The sequence below is a fragment of the Lissotriton helveticus genome, chromosome 11 (assembly GCF_964261635.1).
Source record: "Lissotriton helveticus chromosome 11, aLisHel1.1, whole genome shotgun sequence".
NCBI classification, from domain to species: Eukaryota; Metazoa; Chordata; class Amphibia; order Caudata; family Salamandridae; genus Lissotriton; species Lissotriton helveticus.
Window position 1 is genome coordinate 169,211,267 of NC_136072.1, and position 26,035 is coordinate 169,237,301.

Sequence of the window (26,035 nt, forward strand, 5' to 3'; positions counted from 1 at the left end):
TTTCCCTAATAGTCAGTACAATATTTTTGAAATTGCGTACTCTGTCTGAGTCACCTTTTTAAGGATAAATAAGTATGGCCAAAATAATTTAGCGGATCTTTCCCCTCAAGCTAGGTGTACTGTAAACTGTGTTTTAGAACAAAATTTGACCTTCCCAGCAATGCTCCCACCAAGACCCTTACTAAAGCCAGTCGCAAAAATGTAGAAGACCCCCAATCAGATCTCAAAAAACGAGGCCTAGCAGAAAAATGGTGACAACACGTACTTTGAAAGTAAAATTAGGCCCAAATACACCCTTACCCACCATGGATTGTATTCAAACCACTTGCAAGCAAGCAAAAGTATCCATAGCCAGCATCGCTCCAAGAGTTCTCTAACACCCCAGAACTGAGTTGCAATAGAACACCCTGAAACACATGCAATCCTGCTGCTAGGGCTAACCCTAACGAACCCTAAGTTACAAAAAGTGCCAAAAGGTTTTTCCTTATGGATTTTGTCCTAAACACTTCTATCCGGTATTAGACCTTCACAGGAATGCCCCAAGAGACCCGCCAACCCACCCGCAAAAAAGCACGCGACAACACCCCCAAACAGCCAAAGAGCAAAATCTCATACTTACAATATCTCTCGACCTTCGGTCCAAACGCGCTGTGCAGCTAGGTCATCATCATAACTCCTGTTTTCCACCACGGGTTTCCTGAAAAGCAAATGCAATCAAGATTAGACTGTCGCAGCAGTGCTTCGACAGAGACCCCGCAACCCACCCACAAACACCAGGAAGCCCCCCAAAACACTACATTGAGCAAGATGTCAGAAGAAATAGCAAAAAAAAGGCTTTTCCTTATGGATTTTGTCCAAACCACTTCTATCCGGTATTAGACCCTCCCAGGAATGCCCCAAGAGACCCGCCAACCCACCCGCAAAAAAGCACGCGACAACACCCCCAAACAGCCAAAAAGCAAAATCTCATACTTACAATATCTCTCGGCCTTCGGTCCAAACGCGCTGTGCAGCTAGGTCATCATCATAACTCCTGTTTTCCACCACGGATTTCCTGAAAAGCAAATGCAATCAAGATTAGACTGTCGCAGCAGTGCTCCCAGACCCCAAAACTCACCCACAAACACCTGGAACCCCGCCAAAGAGCACCTCAAAGGCAAGCAAGTCAGCAAAAACTGCAAGAAATTTCCACCTCATATTTGGTCTAAAACACTTTTATCCGTTATTAGAGCTTCACAGCAATGGGCCCAGAGCCGTCAACTCACCCGCAAAGAAGTAGAACACCCCCACAAGTGCTGAGTCTTTCTTCATTGGGCGTAATCCAGCCCTCTGCTTTGAGGGAAATAGGAGGAGGAGGATAGAGGAGCATGTTCTTCTGAACTTGTGAACCTGAGGAATGTAGACTGCGGCACCTTCAAATCAATAAGCAAACAAGTGAAGACAGTTCTGCTGATGGGCTTGTTTTTGGGATTAGGTGATTAAAGTTTGAATTAAATTAACTGTGCAAAACAAAGAAAGACAGACACACAGGAATAAAAGTGAATAAGGACGAAAAAGAAAGTTATTGATTCATTGTCTCATTTTCAGGGCTCGGTGTCAGGGAATAAGAAGAAGATTTCGTCATCATACTCTGCGAATTCAGGCAGGATGAGGTCAGCGTCACCGAACAGAGAACAAATCCCCTCATCTACGTTGCCGTCCTCCTCGTCTTCATGCGGCGTGCTTTCTCGTACTTTGTAATCTGGTGGTATGAGGTGCTGATTCATCTTGATCATTGTTAGCCTCTCCACATTTTTGGGCGAGAGGCGGCTCCGTTTGGGAGTTACAATGCCACCAGCAGCACTGAAAACACGTTCAGAAGACACACTTGCGAGTGGGCAAGACAAATAGTTTATAGCCAGGTTGGAGAGCTGTGGCCACAATTGTTTTTTCCCATGCCAATACTGCAATGGCTCATCATTAAGAAAGACCTCTGTTGAGTCATTCAGATAGTCCTGCACCATCGACTCAAGGTCCTCAACGGTTCCTCCACTTTGCTTACTTTTTGCTGTGCCTGTGACCTTTTTTTGAGAACCATACCCAAGCAAAGTTAGCCAATCCGCTTCAGCAGCCACTGTTACTCTTGTGTGTGGTGCAGATGATCCGGTTGCCGGTGTCTTTAACGGCTGAGAGGTCACTTGTGCCACAGCCACAGGTGCAGAAGTGGATTCTTTTGACTGGGGATGGCCTGCTGATGCTGATGTACTGCCTTCTCCTTCAATATCCTGCCGTTCTTTTTCAAACCTCTTGGCTGACCAGGCTAGCCAACGTTTGTACTTTTTAACATCTTCATCAGCAAAAGGAAAGAATGCTTGGCCTGCCAGCGCCTTTTTGTAGCGTGGATCCAGAATAGTAGCACAAATGTAATGCTGTTCTGAGTTGATCTTTTTAAGACGTTCATCACCACGTAGGCGCTCTAATAATTTCTCCGACAAAAGAAAAGGGTCTTTGTTTTTTTCATCTTTTTCTAACTCAGAAGACACTGCCTTCAATTGGTGCTCCAGCATGCACAACAATGGGATAGCTTTTCCCAAATTACAGTCCTCCTGGCTGACTGCACGCGTGAAGAACTCAAAAGGACGAAGCATGTCTGTCAGGCTTTTAACTATGTCCCATTGCGCCGCACCCATCCGCAGGGTATATGCAGGGGGGTTTACCCAAGAACCCATCCGCAGGTCCTTCTGAGCTGTACCCTCTCTTAAGAAATAGTGATCGAGTACCGTATACTGCTCATACAGACGCTCAAGCATGTAGAAGGTTGAGTTCCAACGTGTTGCCACCTCCTGGATGAGTGCTTTCACTGGCATTCGACGTTCAAGTAGCAGGCTCCTCAGATGCTTCCGGGCCTTAAAAGAATGGCTGAAATGGTTGCACATTTTGCGGCAGGTGGCCATTACCTCGCACGCTGGACTGTCTTTATCACTCAAGAATTTTTGAACTACCAGGTTGATATAGTGCGCCAAACACGGCTCTCTGAAATAGTGACCCAGCGCCATGGCCTTAACTACATTGGCGCCATTATCCGTGGAAACATAACCAATCTGGCGTTTTTTTGGGGACAGCCAGTGAAAGACCTTTTTGTTAAACTCGTCCAAAATGTTTCGTGCTGTGTGACTTTTCTCCAAGCCAAACATGGCTAGTGTTGCATGTTTCCGAGCAGCTTTAAAAACTTGGTCCGGGTCAACACCTGCGTTTAGCTTTGCTTTAACCCCTGAAAAAGAGACCCAGTGTGCAGTGATGCACATGTAATCAGCGCCTGCGCCACTTGTCCACATGTCTGTTGTCAGATGTATTGTGTGAACAGCACTCTTCTGCAAAGCTGCCCCAATCGCCTCCAGCACATCTTCATGTAGTGCTGGAACCGCAACTCTGGCAAAATAGAACCGGCTAGGAACCTTCCATTTAGGGCAGAGCGTTGCCACTAATTCTAGAAAACCTACCGCTTCTACAAAAGAAAAAGGGAGAAGGTCCACAGCTAGCATTTTAGCCAGCTTAGTGTTATACAGACGCGTCAGTGGGTGGTTGCGTTCATATGGCGCGTCTGAAGAAAACATGGTTCTAATGTTGCCCTGGACCAAGCATTTACGGGATGATAATGACTTTGTTGACTTAATTATGCTCGCTGGTGAACTTTTGCGCGTTGGTGTCTCACTCGCTCCAACACTCTTAGTGTGCCTCACATGGGGTGTGCTGCTGACAGGGGTACTGGGTGTAAGTGAAGTGTTTGACACGTCTTCTTCCTCCTTGTCATCATCAGATGCAACATCAACGTTTTCTTGACTTCCAATTCGGGCTTCCTTGATCGCATTTAGGTGCGCAAACCATAGGACAGTGTGCTGTCTCTCAAGATGACCTCTCTGGCCTCCGGTACCATAGTTGGTACCTGACTTACCACGACTAACTGCAAGCTTACAAAGGGTACAAATGGCGAACTTTTCCCTTTTTGGGCAAACAGTAAAGAAGTCCCAAACTGGTGACTTGAAGTGTCTGTGGGGCCTGGAGGAGGCGGCGATACTGGTGGTGGTGGTCATGCTGCTAATGCCAGATGAAGTGGAGGATCTGGATTGCCCAACTTTTGTACGTTGTGCACTTTCACCGCCACTAATTAAGGTCGAGGTGGATGGAGGTCCCTTCTTGTGAGAAAGAAATATGGAAGCGGTACGAGTTGGTGTACTTAACTCCAATGATTGTGGTGTTTCCACTGCCTCCTCGTCGACAACATCATCATCATCACACTCAGCAGCTTTTCGGGCTAGGGTCAAAATGTCTGTTTGCTGCATGCCCGCTGGGGCTGCAGTGACCTTTATGATGACTGGGTCGTCGTTGTCAGAGTCTTCATCAGCAACAGTATCCGCCACTTCTTGTTGAGCCTCATCATCACACTCCATAACTCTGAGACTTTGGACGAGCTTCCTTTTACGCTTAACTACCTTTGTCAGATCATGTGCCTCACTCTCAGACGGCAGTGGTGCTGGTTCCCAATTTTGATCCGTATCATCAGAAGGAGGTGTGCTTGAAGAAGATGTAGACACCACCCTTGATCTCTTCCTTGCTAGGGGTGTGGAAGACAATGAATGATCATCAGGAGGAGTGTCTTCCTCAAATGATACCTCGCCTTGATTGTCGATTTCCTGATGTGCCCCTACTTCGGGAGGAACAACTATTGTGGGCACTTGTGACCCTCCATGCACCTCTGCTTGCGCATCTCCTTGCGCTGCCTCTCCTTCCACATGTACTTGGGCTTGTACTTGCACATGTGGTTTTTGTTGCGGCTGTGGTTGTTCAACACTCGTCAGATGAGTTACAACAACCTGTGTTGATTGAGGGACATTGCTGCTACTTTCTTGCGATGAGCCAACATCACTGGTCGATGGTGATTGAACAACTAGACTAAGTGCCTCTGCAGCACTGAAGGGCTTGGACTTAAGTTGGCGTGGTGGTGGTGGTGGCACTGAGCCCAATGGAGCGGGGGTGCTGCTCCCAGCTTGGTCCCCAGCAGATCCCGCTGCTGCTGCAGGCATACTTTTTTTTTTACTCCCAAAAAAAGGGGCGGCCGGCACACCAGTCTCCTTGGTACCTTGCTTCTTCTGCTCCTTACTGGCAACTTTCTTGCTAGAGGAGCTACGGGTAACTTTTTTTGGGGCCATCTTCTTCAGAACAGCAGGCAGCAGTTGCACGAGTTGCAGAGCTGTCTGTGTCCAGACGTGACGTCGCGTGACGTTATGCTGCACACACACACCGCTGCAGGACTTCTTCCTGGCACTGGTGGTTCTCTAGAGTCTTGTGCACCTAAAAGCAATGGAAGACAGAGGAACATCAGTTCAGTTATACACCCCAAAAAATGGAAAAACACAGAAAAATAAGCACAATCCCATGCCATCCATGATGTTTACATTCAAGACACCACACAGAAAGACTAGACCCATGCAACACTGAGTCACTACCCCTGGGGATAATGGATGAAAAGTAGGCTAAATAAGTGCAGGCCTCAGACACTGCCTCTCTTCAAAATGGACCCTTGCACCCCAAGCACATGTTGCCTGTACCAGCCAGCACTCAAGATGGCCACCACCACCACCCACATGGCCAGTCCACATCAACAGTACACCCCAAAAAAACAGAAAAACACCCAAAAATCACCACAATCCAATGCCATCCAGGATGTTTACATTAAAGAGAGTGAGACCCCACAGGCACACTCAGTCCATGCACCACTACCCCTGGGCAAAAGGCCACACCAGCAGCCCCAAAAAACCGACAAAAACCACAAAAAACAGCACAATCCCAGCCCATCCATGGCCTCAATGGTGTTTAAATTCAAGAAGACACCCCACAGAAAGACTAGGCCCATGCAACACTCACTACCCCTGGGCATAATGGATGAAAAGTAGGCAAAATAAGTGCAGGCCTCAGACACTGCCTCTCTTCAAAATGGCCCCCCCTTACACCCCAAGCCAGTCCACATCAACAGTACACCCCAAAAAAACAGAAAAACACCCACAAATCACCACAATCCAATGCCATCCAGGATGTTTACATTAAAGAGAGTGAGACCACACTACAGGCACACTCAGTCCATGCACCACTACCCCTGGGCAAAAGGCCACACCAGCAGCCCCAAAAAAACGACAAAAACCACAAAAAACAGCACAATCCCAGCCCATCCATGGCCTCAATGGTGTTTAAATTCAAGAGGACACCCCACAGAAAGACTAGGCCCATGCAACACTCACCACCCCTGGGCAAAGGGCCCCACCAGCAGCCCCAAAATAAACGACAAAAAATAATAAAATCAGCACAATCCCAGCCCATCCATGGCCTCAATGGTGTTTAAATTCAAGAAGACACCCCACAGAAAGACTAGGCCCATGCAACACTCACTACCCCTGGGCATAATGGATGAAAAGTAGGCAAAATAAGTGCAGGCCTCAGACACTGCCTCTCTTCAAAATGCCCCCCCCTTACACCCCAAGCCAGTCCACATCAACAGTACACCCCAAAAAAACAGAAAAACACCCACAAATCACCACAATCCAATGCCATCCAGGATGTTTACATTAAAGAGAGTGAGACCACACTACAGGCACACTCAGTCCATGCACCACTACCCCTGGGCAAAAGGCTACACCAGCAGCCCCAAAAAAACGACAAAAACCACAAAAAACAGCACAATCCCAGCCCATCCATGGCCTCAATGGTGTTTAAATTCAAGAGGACACCCCACAGAAAGACTAGGCCCATGCAACACTCACCACCCCTGGGCAAAGGGCCCCATCAGCAGCCCCAGAAAAACGACAAAAAACAATAAAATCAGCACAATCCCAGCCCATCCATGGCCTCAATGGTGTTTAAATTCAAGAAGACACCCCTCAGAAAGACTAGGCCCATGCAACACTCACTCCCCTCAGAAAGACTAGGCCTATGCAACACTCACTACCCCTGGGCATAATGGATGAAAAGTAGGCAAAATAAGTGCAGGCCTCAGACACTGCCTCTCTTCAAAATGGCCCCTTGCACCCCAAGCACATGTTGCCTGTACCAGCCAGCACTCAAGATGGCCACCACCACCACCCACATGGCCAGTCCACATCAACAGTACACCCCCAAAAAACAGAAAAACAGCCAAAAATCACCACAATCCAATGCCATCCATGATGTTTACATTAAAGAGAGTGAGACCACACCACAGGCACACTCAGTCCATGCACCACCACCCCTGGGCAAAAGGCCCCACCAGCAGCCCCAAAACAACGACAAAAACAAAAAAAATAAGCACAATCCCAGCCCATCCATGGCCTCAATGGTGTTTAAATTCAACAAAACAGTTGTATCATGCACACATAACCAACCCTGGTCCTACTGGATACTGTGGCTACCCACAATATAATTTATTTAATGTTCTGAAAAAGTTCCAAAATTGTAGTTGCAGCAACTGTAATGCCCCAAACAAACTTACTTGTGAAAGTTGATTTCTAATCCAAAAGTGATCCAAAGAAAGTCAAAAAGGCCTCAAATCCAAATATCCAGCAGCACCCACAAAAAGTAATCCTTCCAGCTCCAGATCCAAATGAAAGTGACCAGGAGATGGACAAAGCACTGGGAGGAGCCTGCTGGACAGGAACAGGAAGTTGGAGACTGTGGGGCACTTCCTTCCCTCCCCCCCCCCAAAAAATGGACTCCTTGCAAAAAAAAAGGCCATGCAAATGTCAACCTGAGGAGTGATTCTGATAAAAATCATCATTTTCTGAAGGTTTATCCTGTTTGCTGGTGGATTTCTTGTGCAGAATTGCAAAATCTCTATTTCGCGAGTGCGAGATTGTTCCTTTCCGCCGCAACTACGTGTTCGCAATTGCGAACTCTCGCGAGGTGTGCTGTGCAAGGTGGCAAGCCGCGATTACGTATTCGCGGGCGCCAAACTCCCGCGGGATCATGCAGCAAGATCCAAAATGGCGCAGCAGTCGCAAAATATGATCGAGAAAAACAACTCGGCAAACGCTTAATGACGGAAAGTGAACGCCGTGCACCACGCCGCGCGCCGCAACCAAGCAAAAAATCTGCCGCGAGCGGATTCACGGATTTTCGACAAATTCGCGAGAGTTCGCGGATTGCGAATTTGCCGAAAATCCAAAAAATCCGCGAGCGGAACGGATTTTACGCCCATGCTTAGTTGCCTGTGGAGGTTGCTCACAGGGCCTGGCCACAGTCCTTGTGCAGCAGGGCTTGACTTTACGTATGGCAATAAAATATTACAACATCATTGATAATATCACTGTAACTTTTGCAATGAAATTATTGATGAGAAAACTATTCATGGCGAGCACAGGAGTTATAGTTACCTTAGGGTACAAGTTATAGTTACTTGAGATAACTATGACTGGTAAATTTCAGTGGTTTTGATATATATACATATATATATATATATATATATATATATATATATATATATATATATATATATATAACAGATTTGCTATATATATGTATAGCTTCATACTACACAACATTCACTACAAGATTACTTCTGTGAATATACACAAATCCCTCTTGTAGTAGAGTTTCAAATAAACATAAGAAACTCAGTGCATGGTAGCAGCCATTTTGCATTGATCGGGCTTTGTCAGAGTGCGTTCTGCGATTCAGCAAGGCATGGCTTTAAGTATCGCCCACACAGCCAATGGCAGCTCATTAAAAGTGCATTAGCAAACCTTTTAAAAGGGAGCTGTGAATTATTTGCTTTACCAATTCTAGTTTTACGTTACAGTGGCAAGAAAGATAAATATAAAATGGCTGTTGCAACACTCTGAATTAGGTTTTCTATGAGAAGTACGCATTCTAATTCTGCCAGACATTCACCCCTGCTTAACTTCACTCTCAGCCTTGGATTACTGGTAACATCCACAAAATGTAAAATTGGATACCTTCACTCCTGAAAATGTAGAATTCAGCCTGCCAAACTCCTTGCCGTTAAAAAGTTCCCCCTTTCCATCCTGTCCTCTTTCATGACCTTACCAAATCATTTTATTTTCACACACTGACTGCCTCTCCGCACACTCAGTCACCCCAACTGCACCAAACACTACAATCCATTGTGTCACCAAATTGGATACAAATCCTACAATCTACACTTGCGACCTATGACTTTGCATTGAATCCTTCTTCCCATGAATGATCCAAACAAATATCATGTACCTCTCTTCCCTCCTCGCAACATCTGTTTATGAAGGGCTAGCAGTTGCAAAGTGCTGCTGAGCGGCTTTCTCCCTTTTTCACGTTTTGTTTTTTTAAAAACTGTTTTGAATTTAGATTACCATTCTAACATGGAAATACGCATCATGACGCATGTGCACACCTGTGTCATAACACACAAAATGCCCATGTCCCAGATGCATGCGTGCATGTGTCACAAACCACACATCCATCATGACACATCCATGTACATTGGTGGCAATCTTGGAAGGGGTTTCTGTTAGACCTGTGAGCCTTAAGCTGGTCTTCCCTCAAACATTTTACTTTCACCCTCCTATTTTGCGGAATTCGTTTTTAGGTCTCGCCTGAGCCTGCGCATGCGCTGCTCTGGCGAGACATTTAGTGTGTGGGCTTTCAAAAGCCGACCACAGCTTTTTTGCTGGCATAGAGCGTGCGGTTACGCGCACAATGACGAGCAGAGGCGCCATCTGGCTTTCCTCTCTCGTCATGGTGTGCGCACATCGCACACCACTCGCCATCCTGCTTTCACTTTAGCCGTGGCGTGCGCGCACCACTCGCGTGCTTTTTTTCCCTTTTCTTTTAGCACGCGCGCACACAACTCCCGGACTTGTTTTTTATTTCCTTTTTGTTCTCCCTGTTCTCCCCCTCCACAGAGCGCGTCCCGCTCCTCCCGCTGGCTGCTGCTGCTCCCGGCGCCACCTGGCTTTTCTCACCTTCTGACTTTATTTTTCTGAGTGCAGTTTGGCCTCTTCCACTGGTATAGGGCACTGGTACTGTTCTTGTGCACTGTACAGTGAAGCGCTGCTGCGTGACAGCAGCAGCTTGTTTTATTTTTAACATCGATCCTCTCGGACACGTGCACACGTGCATCATGCCTCCTCCGTGGTTTCCTAACAAATGTGGTAGGGCGGCACTCTGCCTGCATGGAAGTTTGGGGGCAGTGCATCGAAAAAGTGTAATAAGGCAGTAACTTTATGAAAAACGGATTCCTGTTACCATGAGCACAACGCTCCTCCCCCTCCTCCACCTCAGAGCGCGTCCTGCTCCTCCTGCTGGCTGCTGCTGCTCCCGGCGCCATCTGGCTTTCCTCTCACTCTCGTCCTCTTTCACTTTCTCTCTCTATTTCTTTCGTCCCTGCGTATGACTTCTTCCTGTCTCTTTCTCTCTGTCTCTGTCTTTCCTCTTCGCTGTGGTTCTCTCTGCCTCTGTCTCTCCCACTTCCTTTTCTCTGCCTACTTTCCAATCTCTCTCTTTTTCTTTCTCTCTAGCTCTCTTTGCTCGCACTTCCTCTTTTCCTCTCACGCTTGCTCTACTGATGCTGTTTCCTATGGAAAGACTGTCATGGGACTTCAGGTGCGCGTGGATGGGTTCAACTACACAGGCATGGGCAATTCTACTAGCAAAAAAGATGCACAGAGCAATGTAGCAAGAGACTTTGTCAACTATCTGGTGCTCATTGGAGAAGTTAAAAGTTCAGAGGTCCCGACATTTGTGGTGAGTGACTTTCCTTTGCTGTGATCAGGCTGTACATATTTCGTCAACTGAAACCTAATTGTAAGTTGGAAATCTGTCACTTGTCCCATGCTGGCTGTTTGTTGTTAAGCCCCTTTATTTGCTTATTCAGATGGATGTGCTACTTTTCCTATGTGTTCATGCTGCTGTCAGTCATTGACTCCTCTCTAATATAAATTAACTCCCATCATTTCTCCAACAGCCTGATCAGGAGGATATTTTAGAAAGTTGTTTCTTGAAAAGGCAGCCACTGTGCATAGTTGCATTAGCCGAAGGCATATTCAACCAGTGGGGAGCACTTTCCTTGCATGACCTCAACTTGCCACCTCTCTTCGATTCTACCTCTAGATCTCCAGCTCTCGGTCAGCTCTCTGCCCCTCTCTTCTCCTCAAGTCACTCTCTCTCTACTTTCTCTTCTTTCTGCATCTTTCTGCTCTGTTTGAATCTCATCCCCCTTCATTTCTCTTCCATTTACTTCACCTCCCTCTTAATTTCATCTCTCTTTATCTTACCCTTTCTATAATTTTTTTCTATCATTTTTGCCATATATATCTTACCTTTCTCTACCTCTCACATGCCTCTTTCTACCTCACCATTCTCTCTTTCATTTCTCTCTCTACCTCTCTCTGCCTCACAACTCACTGCCTCATTTCTCTCTTCCCCACCTCTCATACACTATCTAGCCTCTCAATTTACCTCACCTATTGGCCTTCTATGTCTCTCTTTTTATTGATGTCACCTTTCCCATTATTGTATTTCTTTCTCTCTACAATGCTCTCTCTACCTCTTCCACTCCATCTATCATTCCCTTTGCTTTCATCTCTCTTTCTATCTCCTTCACTGTTTCCTTTCACTCTCTCTGCTTCCAATGTCTCGCTCGTTTAATACATCTGTCTTACCTCTGTCTCTCTCTCTCTCCTTATTTCACCATTCTCTACTTCTCCCTCACCCTTCCTCTGTAATAGCCTCATCTCTCTACCTCATCTGCACCTCTTTTCTCTCTACTTCTCAAATGTTTCTATTTTTCATCCCACCGGCTCTACCTGCCTCTCTATCTCGCTACTTTGTTTACCCGACCTGTCATTCTGTACTTCACCTTTCTATTTGTGCTATCTCATAATAACTCACCTCTCTTCCTATCTTATTTCTCTCTAGACCTTTCCCCTCGGTTGGCACCTTTCTTACCAGCCTACATTTAAAACTGCATGCAGGCCTCTTAAAACTAGCATTGGCATAGCCAATAGGTCTCGCCTTTGGGACCTCATACGTTTTTAGCCATGCAACAGTTGATGTTATTGCACCAAGGATATTGTACTGCATAACTAAATACTTATAAGGTCCCAAAAGCAAGACCTATTGGCTATGCCAATGCTTGTTTTGTTGGCTTTAGGACGCTCTTCAGTTTACCACTGCTAATCAGTGCTAAAGTGCTTGTGCTCACACCCTAAAACATAGGTACTCACAAACATCTCCCTAGGGGGTAAAAGTTATGGTCTATGAAATGCCTGAGGGCCATATTGTGAGGGTCGGGGTTGTGTAAATTGGGCACAGAGGGAAGCGAAGCATGTACATGGTGCTGGCAACCGAGCCTTCACATGGCTTCTGTCTGCCACCCACACTATAACTCCATGCACCAAGAATGAAAGAAAGGACATTAACTTTTGATGTAAAACCTATCTTTTGATGTAAAACCTAAGATGATCATCAAGTGGCTGAATTGCACATTATAAAACCAGAAATCTGTGGATCTATCGCAGCATCCTCACTTTTCCCAATTGTGTGATCCTAGGAAGTCATTTTATTTCACGTTGCCTTCCTTTTCTTCATTACCTCATACAAGAGCACCTTGAAATACAAGAGTTCAAGATGCATGCTGTACAAAGCCTTCTCTTGTGTTTGATTTTATAAAGGTGAATGTTTTTCCAGTTATAATAGCAACATAGGCAACACAGAGGTGCACCTGAGAAATGAGTTACATCTTGATTCACTAATGGCATTGTTGTCAGGACGGGCGGCATTAATTGTTACAAAGTTCAAGTTTGAAAATTATCACCTCTAATAAATGACTCTCAATACAGTGCTATAATCTAAGGTCAAAGCTGTTTCATGTTAATGAAATAATTTTTTTTGAATTTTGTAGATAGTTTCTCATATTTTTACATAATCAGAGCAAGATGTCTGAAAATGTAGGTGTTCCTAAAAATAAGCTGTGCAGGACACATTCTTAGCTTTCTTACCATTATTTTATTTTAAAGTTTAAATAAATGCTTGCCTGCTTCCTGCACTCTCTTTAATGGTAAAGTCGGATTTTATGTTATAATTTTAAAAATGCCACTTTCAGAATGTTGCAAACACAAAGAAATGATGGACGGAGCGCTGAAAATTTCCAGACACTCACCCACAGTCGCAGATCTAGGTTGAATCCATCGTCGTTCTTTAGCTCACTTTAACACCCCAGTTCAGACCCAGCCATATGCATATCAGTTGTGACCCTGGTCCTCATGGGAACAATCCAGCCAGAAATGCCAAGCCAGATCTTCCCTGCACCGGAAACAAGAATCCTGGGACCGGTTTCAAAGAAACACCCCATATCAGCCAGGCTAGCTTGAACCCAATGGCAAAGTGAGCAAGGGACTCGTGTCTTGGCATACTTAGGGCGAACAAAGAGATGACGGGCGGAGCGCTGAAACTGTTCAGACACTCACCCCCAGTCACAGATCTGGGTTGAATCCATCATCGTTCTTTAGCTCACTTCGCCACCCCAGGTTAGACCCAGCCATATGCAAATCAGTCTTGACACTGTTCCTAAATAAATGCTTGCAAAGATAAGGCCCCCCCCTGGTACTACGTGAAGTTCACCTAGACAGGGAAATACAAACTGTAAATAATCTAGGGCAACTTCAACTTTATAGACTAATCAGAACATGTCAAATGAAAGTAGTGACACTAATATTTAGAAAAATACAAAAACATTTATTTTATTAGGTATGGTAATATAAGAAGATTCATAAATATGATTTTTATAAATCTGCAAAGAGCTTTGATTTATACAACATACTAACTGCAATCATCCTTCATGCGTTCATACTTTTAAGTTGATATTTCAAAATTCAGTTCTCTTGATGGGAATGCAAATCATTGACAACCATACAGGATATACTAAAGGTTTCATTTGAAGATATGATTTTCGGGTGGTTTCCAAGTTGTCTCTCAACGCGCGTTTCAGCAGACTACTGCCTTCCTCAGGAGTTCCACCTTCAAATAGTATGTTCAGTAAGTAAGCGTTTCTGAACTGGTGATTTAGCCCACTTGTAATGGGTATAAGTTACAACATATAAACTAACTTGCGGATGCAGATAAAAACAAATCCAGTCTTACAGCCAGTGTCAGATTTATCAGGGTATCGGTCAACCCAAGAAAGACTCCAGATAATTCTCTGTATGGTAATTATTCAAAACTCATTGATATGATAGCTAGAGCGATTTATAATTCAAGATCCCTCTCAACATCTGCTTCTCTAAAAGCGTGCTCGTAGAACACGGTCCTAATCCAATGGATGAGCTGCTAATCCATAAAGTGCCACCACCTATGTTGCATTCAATAAAGAGACAACATGGTACAGGCAGCTCCACAAAATCACAAAGCCCTACGGATGCAGAATGGTCCGCCAAAGCTGGTAGCGGCTATCAGCTTTGGCGGATTTATAAAAATCATATTTATGAATCTTTTTATATTACCATACATAATAAAATACATGTTTTTGTATTTTTCTAACTATTAGTGTCACTACTTTCATTTGACATGTTCTGATTTTTCTATAAAGTTGAAGTTGCCCTAGATTATTTACAGTTCCTAAATAAATAAATGCTTGCCTGCTTCCTGAATGTCCATGCTCTGTCAAGGAAAAGCAGCCTAGTGCGGCTGTTCACCAGAAGGCTGGATATAAAGGTCAGGAGGGCCTCATGCGGCCACAGGGCTGTAATTTAAGTATCCCAGCCCCAAAACATGGTAACATTGGCTTACACCAGATCAGCATATTTAATTTACTTATAAGTCCATAGTAAAGTGGTATACCATATACCCAGCACCTGTAAATTAAATGCTACTAGTGCGCCTGCACTCTCTTTAATGGTAAAGTCAGATTTTATGTTACAATTTAAAAAATGCCACGTTCAGAATTGTGGCATCAATCTTCCTTATTTTTTGCCTGCAGCCTTTTCCTGGGTCACATGACTGTGTTTGGTTAGTAGTCGGACTTTGTATGTTCCTTCCAGACAGCCACACAATAGAGGAATTAGGTGTGCCAGGATGGGCCATAATTGGCAGGTTCGGGGGAGCAGAGTTAGGCACAACCCCACTTGCATATCAATAGACCGTGGCCTGCCTTCACACAAAGGACTTCACACCACTTCATTGCTCATTCAGCAAGGCTGGAGCCAGGGCAAGAAAGGTCGGAAGCTCAAATCACTTCAAAGGTAATGCTCTAGAAACTTCTCCTGCTTCAAAGGAGGCACCAGGTATGAAAATAGAACCCTCAGATTGACTCTTCAGTTCACTTTCAGGACCTGCAGAAGCGAAGGACTCTTAGAGGGTTGCCTGCTGCTGTGGCTTGCTGTGTACTTCGGAAAACTGCTTTGCTACAGCTGGAAGGGCTTCCCTGGTGCCTGGAGCCTGCCTTGAACCACTGCTGTTTGAGCACTGTTCTACTGCTTGGAGTCTGTACTACCAGGGTGACTCCAAGGGCTAGTTGGCTGGCCTCCTGATCATAGCGTCAGGGACATGAAAGGCTCCATCCATCTATAACCCTCATTTGAACCCAACCAGAGTGAGTCCTGGCCCTCCAAGTGGTGACCCTCCTGTCTTGACACATAGATGGGGTGACAAAGGTACCCAGAAAACCAAAATCCAAATGTTGGGTCTTGGAGAACCTTTGGTTAAAAACAGCTCTGCACGAAGAGACTGGGACCAACCTGCCAGTCTAACCACCAAAGCTGCACCGCTGGTCAGCTTGCCTTTGCATTTCATTCTTCTCCACAGCAAAACCTGTTCAGAAGTTCTTCGCAGAAGGGGTATCCGGCCTCATATACCCCTCATAGGCTACAGCCTAGTCCAACTGGAGATTTTCAACTTCGAAAAAGAGACTAAGGGCCAGATGTACGACCCTTTTTTGCAGCCGCAAAAGGCCGCAAAAAAAGGGCAATATCATTTGCGACTCTCGCTATTAGGAAGGGGCGTCCCTTCCTAATAGCGAGTCAACATGCTATGTACTGGTGTTTTGCTACCACATTTGTAGAAGCGACCTCTGCGGTGGCGGCATGCTTCTCCGGTGATGCGACACGCTTCGTCTGTGATGCGACGGCAAACAGCTGCGGCACGCTTCTTCAGTGATGCAACAGCAACTGCTGCGGGGGCGACACGCTTCTCCTCATTGTGTTGCGCTTCCAGCTCCCAGTGACACGCAGTCTCTCAGAGGGCCCAAACAACAGAAGGCATCTCCCTGCAGGTAGAATTCCCAGCAAGGGAATTCAGGGGGAGCTGGTGGTGAAGTGTTTTTTTTAACAAATACCAGCCGAGGATTCAATAAATATATCTTTCTCCTACGAGACAGGTATTTTTTATTTCTCACTGTTTCACCTCACCTTATCACTCACATTCCTTCACACACGTACACATAGGTCACTACTAAGTGCTCCTGCGTATTCGTGAAGTCGTAGCACGCCGCATCCCGTAGAGGGATGCGAAGGCCCCGATGATGAAGCATGACACCAAGGGGCCTGTTGGTGTGTGAGGGGCATTTAACCAACACTGTGTGCTCCCCATCACTTTAGGGATCACTACCACTCTCTAGGTGGATTCCATTTTGTTTATACGAATTAACAGGGAGACTGAATCCACTATCTCTCCCTCCTATTGTTATGTTTAAGGTGAAGTGTTTGTGCCACTGAGACTTCAAAAGAGGAGGCAAGCTCAGTCACAAGCCCTTGGAGATCTTCCTCAAGATGGTAAAGTAAACACAACAAAGTCCTTTTCTCCTTTTCTTGGCAATAAAGTAACCACTGCAGGCCAACCCCAACATCAAACAGCACAGGGGCAGTAATCTTCCCTCAGTTTCTCTTGTTCTTCTCCTTGGCAAAGGTTTGTCTTGATTCCCAGAAGTGATCTAAAGTTCTGGGGTCTGGGCCCCAATATTCATACTGCAAAATGCTTTGTTCTTTGAAGGCAGAGAGTGTTTGTACCTAATCAAAACTAGTTCTGTCCTCCTGGGTGCAGATTCCTGGCAGAAAGTGGAGACAGCATTGTTTGAGAGCAGACCTGGCCCAGGTAGCTGAAAGGAAATCTCCTCCCCCAACTCTCAATTCTATGAGGCATCAGGTCACTAAAAGGAAACCTCCTCCCCCTACTCTCTATTCAATGCAGGTCCTATTCAGCCCAGCCCTGACCCATCAGACTGCTGGAGCCAAGGCCCTCTCCAGCCCCCTGTCACTCACAAACTAGCCATGGAATACACAAACCTAGCAGAGACAACTGGATGGTTAGGCAAGAAAATACCAACTTTCAAAAAGTGGTATGTTCAAACACAGAATGTAAAAATCACCCTCACTAAAAGATGTATTTTAACATTCTGAGTTCAGGCATACTAAACTCGAATTTCTACCTTGTTCCCGGGGTCAGTTAGGATTATAAGATGTTACAATCAAACTGTCCCTTCTGGCCCATGGGAACAGGTAGCCTTGCAATAGTGAAAAACAAAATTGGCTGTAATTCACTATCAGGACATGCCACACACATCAGGGCATGTCCTACCTTTTACATACAATGCACCCTGCCCATGGGGGTACCTTGGGCCTACTTTAAGGGTGACCAACATTGAAACTATGGAAGGTTTATGGACTGGCAAGTGTGTGCACTTGCCAAGTCGACATGGCAGTACCAGACTGCACACAGGCTCTGCAATGGCAGGCCTGAGACATATTTTACAAGCTGCTTCTGTCGGTGGCACAACCAGTGCTGCAAGCCCACCAGCAGTATTTGATTTACAGGCCCTGGGCACACATGGTGCACTGTACTAGGGTCTGACAAGTACATCAAATAGCCAATTATGGAGTCACTAATCCATTACAACAATTTACAATCGGGAGCACTTGCATTTTGGCACTGAATAGAAGTTGCAAAGTGCCCAAAGCATCTAAAACCAGCAAAAACATAGCAAAAATACAGGAGGCAACAGCGGAAAATGGAAGGGAGACCCACGCCAATGTAGCCAGGTCTAACAGTGTGGTGTTTTTCTTGTTTTGTGTTTTCCCTTTATTACTTATGTGCTACATAAACAATTTATACATTGCCTCTAAGTTAAGCCTGACTGCTTTTGTGCCAAGCTACTAGAGGGTTAAGCACAGGTTAATTTAGTGACTTTTGTGGTTCACTGTGACTGGGATTGTGGCTGGTGCTTCAGCAGGGTTAACTCCCCACTCAAGCAACAACACAATTTCTCAGTTTCCTTGAAGAGAACACCCTTTCCAACACTGCCTACAAGAATGGGCATGTATTTTGATGCATACGTGTGCATGGCAATGTGAGCAAACACTTGAAAACTAGTAGGTAGTTCCTTCAAAGCTTGACTTTGCCAATGCTTGCTTTACATTTGTCATGGAGATGAAGTTTATGCTACTTGTGTGCTCGAGTATCTAGAGGGCAAGGGGTTTACTATCCACCTATCAAAGTTTAACATTCTTTAATTCAAACCAATTTCTAACACGCTTTACCCCAAAGAAAGTGACAATACATACGCCAGTAATACTTGATTTCCATTTCCATTTTGGCTGGATCGGGTCCTTTCTTGAAATATGTTTCACACTGGAAATTACGCTGTTTGCCATTAGTCCTGAAAGAGATTATCAGTGTAAAGGCAAGGCATGTGAGTGAGTGCACACAAGTACACTATAATTTCAATAAAAATAACTTTGTACTGAAACAGAATGAAGAAAGCATGTGAAAAAGAAACAATGAATAAGTACCCCTTGTCCATTAGAGCCACTTATGCCAAGCTCTACACAACTGTTTCACTTGCCATATGCTCGGAATGAATGAAAAATGGAACATGACCACAAAGTTCTGAGTTTGTTTATGTGTGCTAATTCTGATTTTCATTGCACTTATGTGGGGGAAATTGAAGCTGTGAAAATTATTATTGTTCCGCATAAAAATTCACGGAAAAAACAAAGGTCTAAGTGATGTTATAGTTTGATAATGTAATTACATCTTACTTTAAATTTTTTTAAAAGGCGAGGGTGCAAGTTATAGTTACTTTAGGGCATCATTAAAGTTACTTGAGATAACCATACCTGGTGCGCTCCAGTGGTTTTGTTTGTTTAAAACAGTATGTTTTAACTGACATTTTCACCTAACTATAATGCCACTTTTATGTATATATATATATATCGCTCGCAAAGGTTTTTTCAAATGTAGCTCATGCCGAGCTTGCAAATTCAAATTCAAAAAGGACTGTGGGGTAACCCACAGTTAAGGGAGTGCACAGTCAAAGGACTTGATGTCTCAAAACAAGCTTTTCATGAGTGAACTCAAACAATAATAACCAATGTTCAAAGGCACCAAAATTCATATGAAATCATCAGATTTAGTTAGTGTTTCATCAACAACTTATATACAAATAGTCATTAGCATCATTTGCATGACATTTATCATGGATATAAACAAAACAGTCTATTTTAGAATACTCCTAAGCAAACATGATGGAAAAATAAAGTATACTGAGTGGAATAGCATCGTGAACCAAACACCAAAAGCTCCACACATTTATATGCTTCCTAAGATGCATAAAGACAATTTAAGACCCCCTTTCAGGCCCATTGTGGCCGGTTGCAATTCAATACATGAAGCAATTGGATATTTTGTGGATCATCACCTCCAGCCATTGGTACAAACCTGGGAAACGTACATAAGAGACACTACAGATTGTCTCCTAAAATTGGAGGCAATTGATGATCTGGTGAACCATGACACCCTGTTGTGCACAATAGATGTCGTGGCTCTTTACACCTCAATAGCACACAACGAAGGCTTAGAGGCAGTGGAGTTATTTTTCTATCACCTTGAAACACAAGGGCTCATCGTCATGTTTTTCGTCATGTTTTTCTTCCGTTACCCTCGTGTTAATAGTTTCATAGTGACTGTCCCTTTAAAACCGCTTAGCATTCTGGGATAGCTTACAAACACTACGCGTCTCGGCGTTTGCAAGCACCGGCGAGAATTGTCACCGCTCAACTCTACACTTCGGGTAGGCTTAAACACACGTTCTTTTTGGCAATTTTTACTTTCTGAATTTCTTTCACGTGCACAGTTCATTAATGGTGCGCCTCGGATTTTTTCACAGATCCCATGAAGCTCTCGTCCCGAGTGTTCACGGACCAGAACTCCCTCTGGCTTCTGGTAAGCCTTTTTCGGCAATCGTTTGCCTTGCTCTCCACTTTTGCCTTAAACCGTATCTTGATAAGAGTTATGTTATCCTCTGCAGTTGTACAATTAAGCCCCGAGCTGGACGTTACAGATTGTTCTCCACGGCATTTCGTAGGAGTGTTCAGGCAAGCTCCTCCTCATCCTTTTAACTCCCTTTACTTGGGTTTTGGGACTTTAATCACTTATTCTTTTACATTATCTTCACGCGCCTTTAACTATCCTTCTCAGCATAAACTATGGGTCATGGTTGTTATCACGCATTTGAGCACATTTTTTTCCACAGTTACACAAATGCACACCTACAGCACATATCAGGGTACAAATCCTACATGTCTAGCAGTATATTCACTGCATATTGTTGCGTTTTAGATTACTGTGGATGCACTTCTACTCGTGAAGATCATCATATTCATGCAACTGATTTCCCCTGACGAAGGGTTTTCCAATAAACCCGAAATCCATTGGGACTTTTGAAAAAGAACAACATTAATATGGAGTTACATGTTTATGTATACATTTTTGTGTTTGCTTAGGAGTATTCTAAAATAGACTGTTTTGTTTATATCCATGATAAATGTCATACAAATGATGCTAATGACTATTTGTATATAAGTTGTTGATGAAACACTAACTAAATCTGATGATTTCATATGAATTTTGGTGCCTTTGAGCATTTGTTATTATTGTTTGAGTTCACCCATGAAAAGCTTGTTTTGAGACATCAAGTCCTTTGGCTGTGCACTCCCTTAACTGTGGGTTACCCCACAGTCCTTTTTGCTGTTACACATGGGAAATGAGGGTCCTTTTCCATACAAAAAGGGAATAGCATGCAACTTCATTACACACTTTAAAAAAAATACCCTATACATTACTAGAAATTTAGAACAAAAATATTTTAATTTAGGTGTGCACCTGCACAACCCTTTATTGCATTCGAGCTTGTAAATTCGGCATAAATACGACATAATATTTGACCCCTTTTTCCAACACTCCTGTTGCTCTCAAAGCGTATTACACATGCCGTACTGAATTTGCTGTGTACGTTTTGAAATGCAGTTGTAACATGTACTACGTAGGCAGCACTAAGTTACAAGCTCATGTACCGATACTGCAACACCTGAGAGCTATCGTAAACTCCGACCCAGCTAACCCGGTTGCCCGGCATTTTAAGGCCACCTACGAAAATGATTTCAACTGTTTACAGTATTTCGTCATTGATGCGGTGGCACCCAGTATGAGAGGGGGCAACAGGGAAAAATGCTTACGTCAATTGGAGTCAAGGTATATGGTCAATTTAGACTGTAAGGCCCCATTGGGGTTGAACTTAGGGGAAGACCTTTATAATTTCCTGTGAATGGGGACCTTAATTTGAGTCCATGTCGCATGTTTAGCCCAGTTGCAGTGCTCTAAGTTGTATAAGCTCATTTGCCCGTGAATCCTGGCTTTGATTTTCCATGATTTTCCATGATGGAACCCACTAGATTTAGCTTTTTTGAGGATGCTCGTCGTCTTCTACCATTGGGTGATATCTTCGACTGCTTATGGTCTTATATATACACCATTCATGAATTTCCAGCCCTTTTTGAACCATTTGAAAGATTGCTCATATAGGGCCAGATGTAGGAAGGCTGTTACCGGTCGGTAACGGCCGAAATTAACGGTTCTGATGTAGGGGCCGAAATTAACGATTCAGTAATTTACCGAATCTGTAATTTAAGGAATCGGTAAATTACTGATTTCTTAAATACCGATTTAGTAAATTACGGAATTCCTAATGTAGGGAGCACTTAAATGAGTGCTTATCCCATGTTAGGATTCGTTATTTACCACCAACTACAAGTTGGTGGTAAATAACGAAAACACCCCAAAAAGCAATTTTATGCAAATTGCTTCAGTGCCATGTTGCAGACATACATTTTCACCCATACACAATTGAGGGGTGCACCAGGGTGTCAAAGTGACACCCTGCCACCCTTCAATGTTTTCCAGGCCCAAAGAAATGAATGGCAATTACATACCGAATCTTAACGATTCGGTAATTTTTACCGAATGATTTGCTACATAGCATTTACCGTTTCGAAAATACCGAATCGGTAAAATTCAGTATTTTCGAATCGGTAAATGCTATTTACCTACATCTGGCCCTAGTTCCTAGTCACATATATTATGCAGACAGTGTATTCACTACTTTCATTTGAGAGACCAGCCTATTATAAGTTTATGTGATTAGAGCAAGCATATCCACACAGTCTTGCGAACCAGCGGTCCTGCTGTCTTCATTCCATCTCATATTTTGTATTCATTATTTTTTAGTAATCACCCACTTTTTTTCAAACCTTATTCAGCACTGTGGTTTTATGCACATTACTATGTAGGACACTACATAAGTTGTTTCACAAAGCGGCGCCATAGGGGTACATGTTAATTAAGTATAGGAGATGATGAATTTAGCCATCCACGATATAGTTGTCCTATATACGATACAAAACTCTGTTCTTTTCTAGGTCTATTTTAACCTATATCCCTCTGCGCATTTGCACAGCGACCATTACTTGTATGTGATGATCTAGCTTAGCGTATTTGCACATATTCATCTTTGCACTAGTGATCAGGATTGTCCTGATTTTAAGGTCGCAGGGGGAACTTGCTATTGAGTGTTATTATCGTATTGGTACGACCATTGTTGCACAGGCATTTGTGTCCATTCTTGCGTTTTTTGCACAATCACGTAATATTTTGCACAAATATCTAATGATCAATTCAGGTTCGCCCACTGTCATTAGAGCATGGCTCCCTATATTATCCTTTAATAAGCATTTTTAATAGCAAACAGTAGCCTTTTAAACATCATTTATGCAATGTATAACAAATGTATTTGTATATTTATATATCTAATTGTTTTTACCTAGGCACTTTGCACTTTTTGTATAAATATTTACATTCAATGTAATGCTTATTGTGTCATTTGACATTTGAAAGGGAATAAGGAAACATTTTATGTACATTTAATCATTTCTCTGTGGCATAAGTCGAACGTTTTTTGACATCTGGTCAGTTTTATATTCCACGCAGTGCACATATATGTATTTACGAAATGAAAATGTAAAACATTGCAAGATGGCCGTCTCCACTCGTAATAGAGTACAACAAAATGAGCCTGTTCTCTATGTTTATACCTTGTACTTTGTTTGTTTAAATTCAATGTTTTAGCCTCCCCATTCATTGAGTGAGCAAGGACACAGCCCCATGCCCGAAACGCGTCTGAGGCATGCACCGTTCCACTATTATAATATAAAATAAAATAAAATCTGACACCAGCGTACTTTGAGTCCGTGTTCCTGTTTGTGCGACCAGGCACTTGGGAAGTGTGGAGTCGATATATATATATATATATATATATATATATATATATATATATATATATATATATATATATATATATATATATATATTACCTACTGGCGGTCGCCAGTAGGTATATATAGTTAGGATTTTTTCTCTATGGGATTTTTGAAAATTCTATGTCTAATAACTTTGGCGTTTGTGGACGTATATATATATATATATTCAGGACGAAAACTACTCCCAAGACCTCCTCTCGGCAAAAAGAGAGCAACGGACACCCGGATAGATGGCAAGATGTTCTTTTATTGTTCACTCCTCCTCTGACGACGCGTTTCGAGCAACTAGTGCCCTTGTTCACATACATATATATGCTGGGTAGTTTTAGATAGGTCTGCAATTCCATAGAAAAAGCATTTTTTGTTTTCCTCATAACTCTCTGGCTCCGTATTATGAATATTCCCAATGAGTTTAACAAAAAAGCCTCATCCACGCCAGATCCTCCTGGAAAGTTTCAGGGTGATCCATCAAGTGAAGCCAAGAAAAAAAAGAGGTCCCAAAACACATTTTCCCCATTCATTTTTTCATTGGAAAATTGAACAGTGATAACACAAAAATTACTGAACGGAATTATACCACATTTGGCAGAAAACTAGATCTTGGTCCATAAGTGTGCTTTTTGTGATTTGGTGGAAATCTTTTCAGACGCATTTGAGGAATTAATGCTCACAAACGATGTACATTTCATCCCACAGAGGATCTGGGGAGCCAACAGATCTCAAGATGAGATCTGATTGGCTGCCACCACATCAACAAGGATATAGTGGCAGCCATCTGCACACTCTCAAGTCCTAAAAACAAGGTAAAAAAATATTGTCATCAGGGTAGGGATCCTCACATCCCCTAGGCCTTGTGGAGGGGTTGAGTCCCAGCGGATCCCTTACTAGGGCCAAAAACATTTATTTTAATTTTGCAGCAAATTTGCAGAGGATCTACAAATCCACTGCAAAATATATATTTTTTAAAGCACGGGCTCCCTCGCTACTGCAATAAATAGAGCCCAGTTCGGGCCATGAGTCGGGGGGAGCAGTGGAAAATGTCATTAGGGGAGGAGAGCACGTGGCCCCCTCTTAGAGCCTCTGGGAGGCCCTGAGGACCCCATCTCCAGGGCCATCATCAAAACAGTGGGGAGGGGAGCATGCAGCCCCCTCCCCGAGATTCAATAGGCCCTGGGAACTTCATTAATTGTGATCAATGTAAAATGAAAGGAAAGGGTGCAAGGCCCCCAAAACCTATAAAGACCCTGTGAGCCCAACCTCCGAGCCGGCTCAATTACTGTGTCTTGAGGAGCTCAAACCCAGGAGACAGTCGTTGAAAACATATGTCTGCCCCACATGGCTGGAACATTTTTAAAGCACCCATTAAATCGCAAGAACACAGAGAGGGAAGACATGTCTTCTCCCACTCAAAGGGAGCTTTAAAAATGCTCCAGCCGGGGAAAGCAGACTTTTGTTTCCCTGCGTACGCTCATGTGGCCAGGGAAACTTCCATTGCTCCCACCTGCGACAGCAAACAAAAACAGCTGCTCATGCTATGCGGGAACAATGTCGGCACTCACAGCATCAAGGATGGGTGGATGCAGAGAGCCAGCGGGGGCCCTGGGCCTCACCCCGCACACTCCAACACACTTTTAGGTGGGTGCACCGAGTGGGATTCCATCATGACTGACTTTTCAAGTATACAGATTTCATTTAGTTATATGGTATTTTAATCAGCAAATCAGTTCATGAGTTAAGAGGCTGCTTCAATGATCTGGGGAACGGAATCTATTACCAGACACTCTGGGCCAGATGTCCGACCTTGACAATTTGCGACTCGCAAATTGAGCTTGATTGCGAGTCGCAAAATGCCATGTACAACAGTGTCTGAGACACTGTATGTGATTCCAAATGGGGGTGCAAATTGCAGGCCTCATCAGTATTAATGAGGCACTCGCAATTTGCAACCCCATTGGGAATGGCTGGCCCTCCCAGGGATGGTGGCCTGCTGGGCTCTGCAGACCTCCATGTCTGGGACTGCTTTTAAATAAAGCAGTTCTTTTTTAAAAAATGCATCCCGTTTTCCTTAAAGGAAAAAGGAATGTATTAAAAAAAAATGTTTTCGTTTAATTTTTGAAGGGCAGGTAGTGGTCCCTGGGACCACTGCCTGCCCCTAAAAAATATTTTCCCCTGCATTTGCAAAGGGGAAGGGGTCCCTGGAGACCCCTTCCCATTTGTGAGTGCATTACCACCCTCTTGAAGAGGGCGGTAAATTGCCCGCAAAACATTAATACACTGTGTAGAGAGTCGCTAGTAGGAAGGGACGCCCTTGTAACGCCCCTTCCTAATATGAAGTCGCAATTCCTATTTAGCAAGTCGCAAAAAAATTGCAACTCGCTAAATAGGAAGTGGCCCTATTCACT

At 43.9% G+C, this 26,035-nt stretch overlaps 1 protein-coding gene across 1 annotated transcript in view; it reads right to left on the bottom strand.

Moving 5' to 3' along the window:
• The window catches only part of APOD (apolipoprotein D), a 73,128-nt gene that overhangs the window by 20,844 nt on the left and 26,249 nt on the right, over positions 1-26,035 (bottom strand). Inside the window, exon 3 of the mRNA XM_078665631.1 lies at positions 18,546-18,640. Coding sequence (XP_078521757.1) covers positions 18,546-18,640 — 95 coding nt within the window. The remainder of the gene's footprint in view (positions 1-18,545; positions 18,641-26,035) is intronic.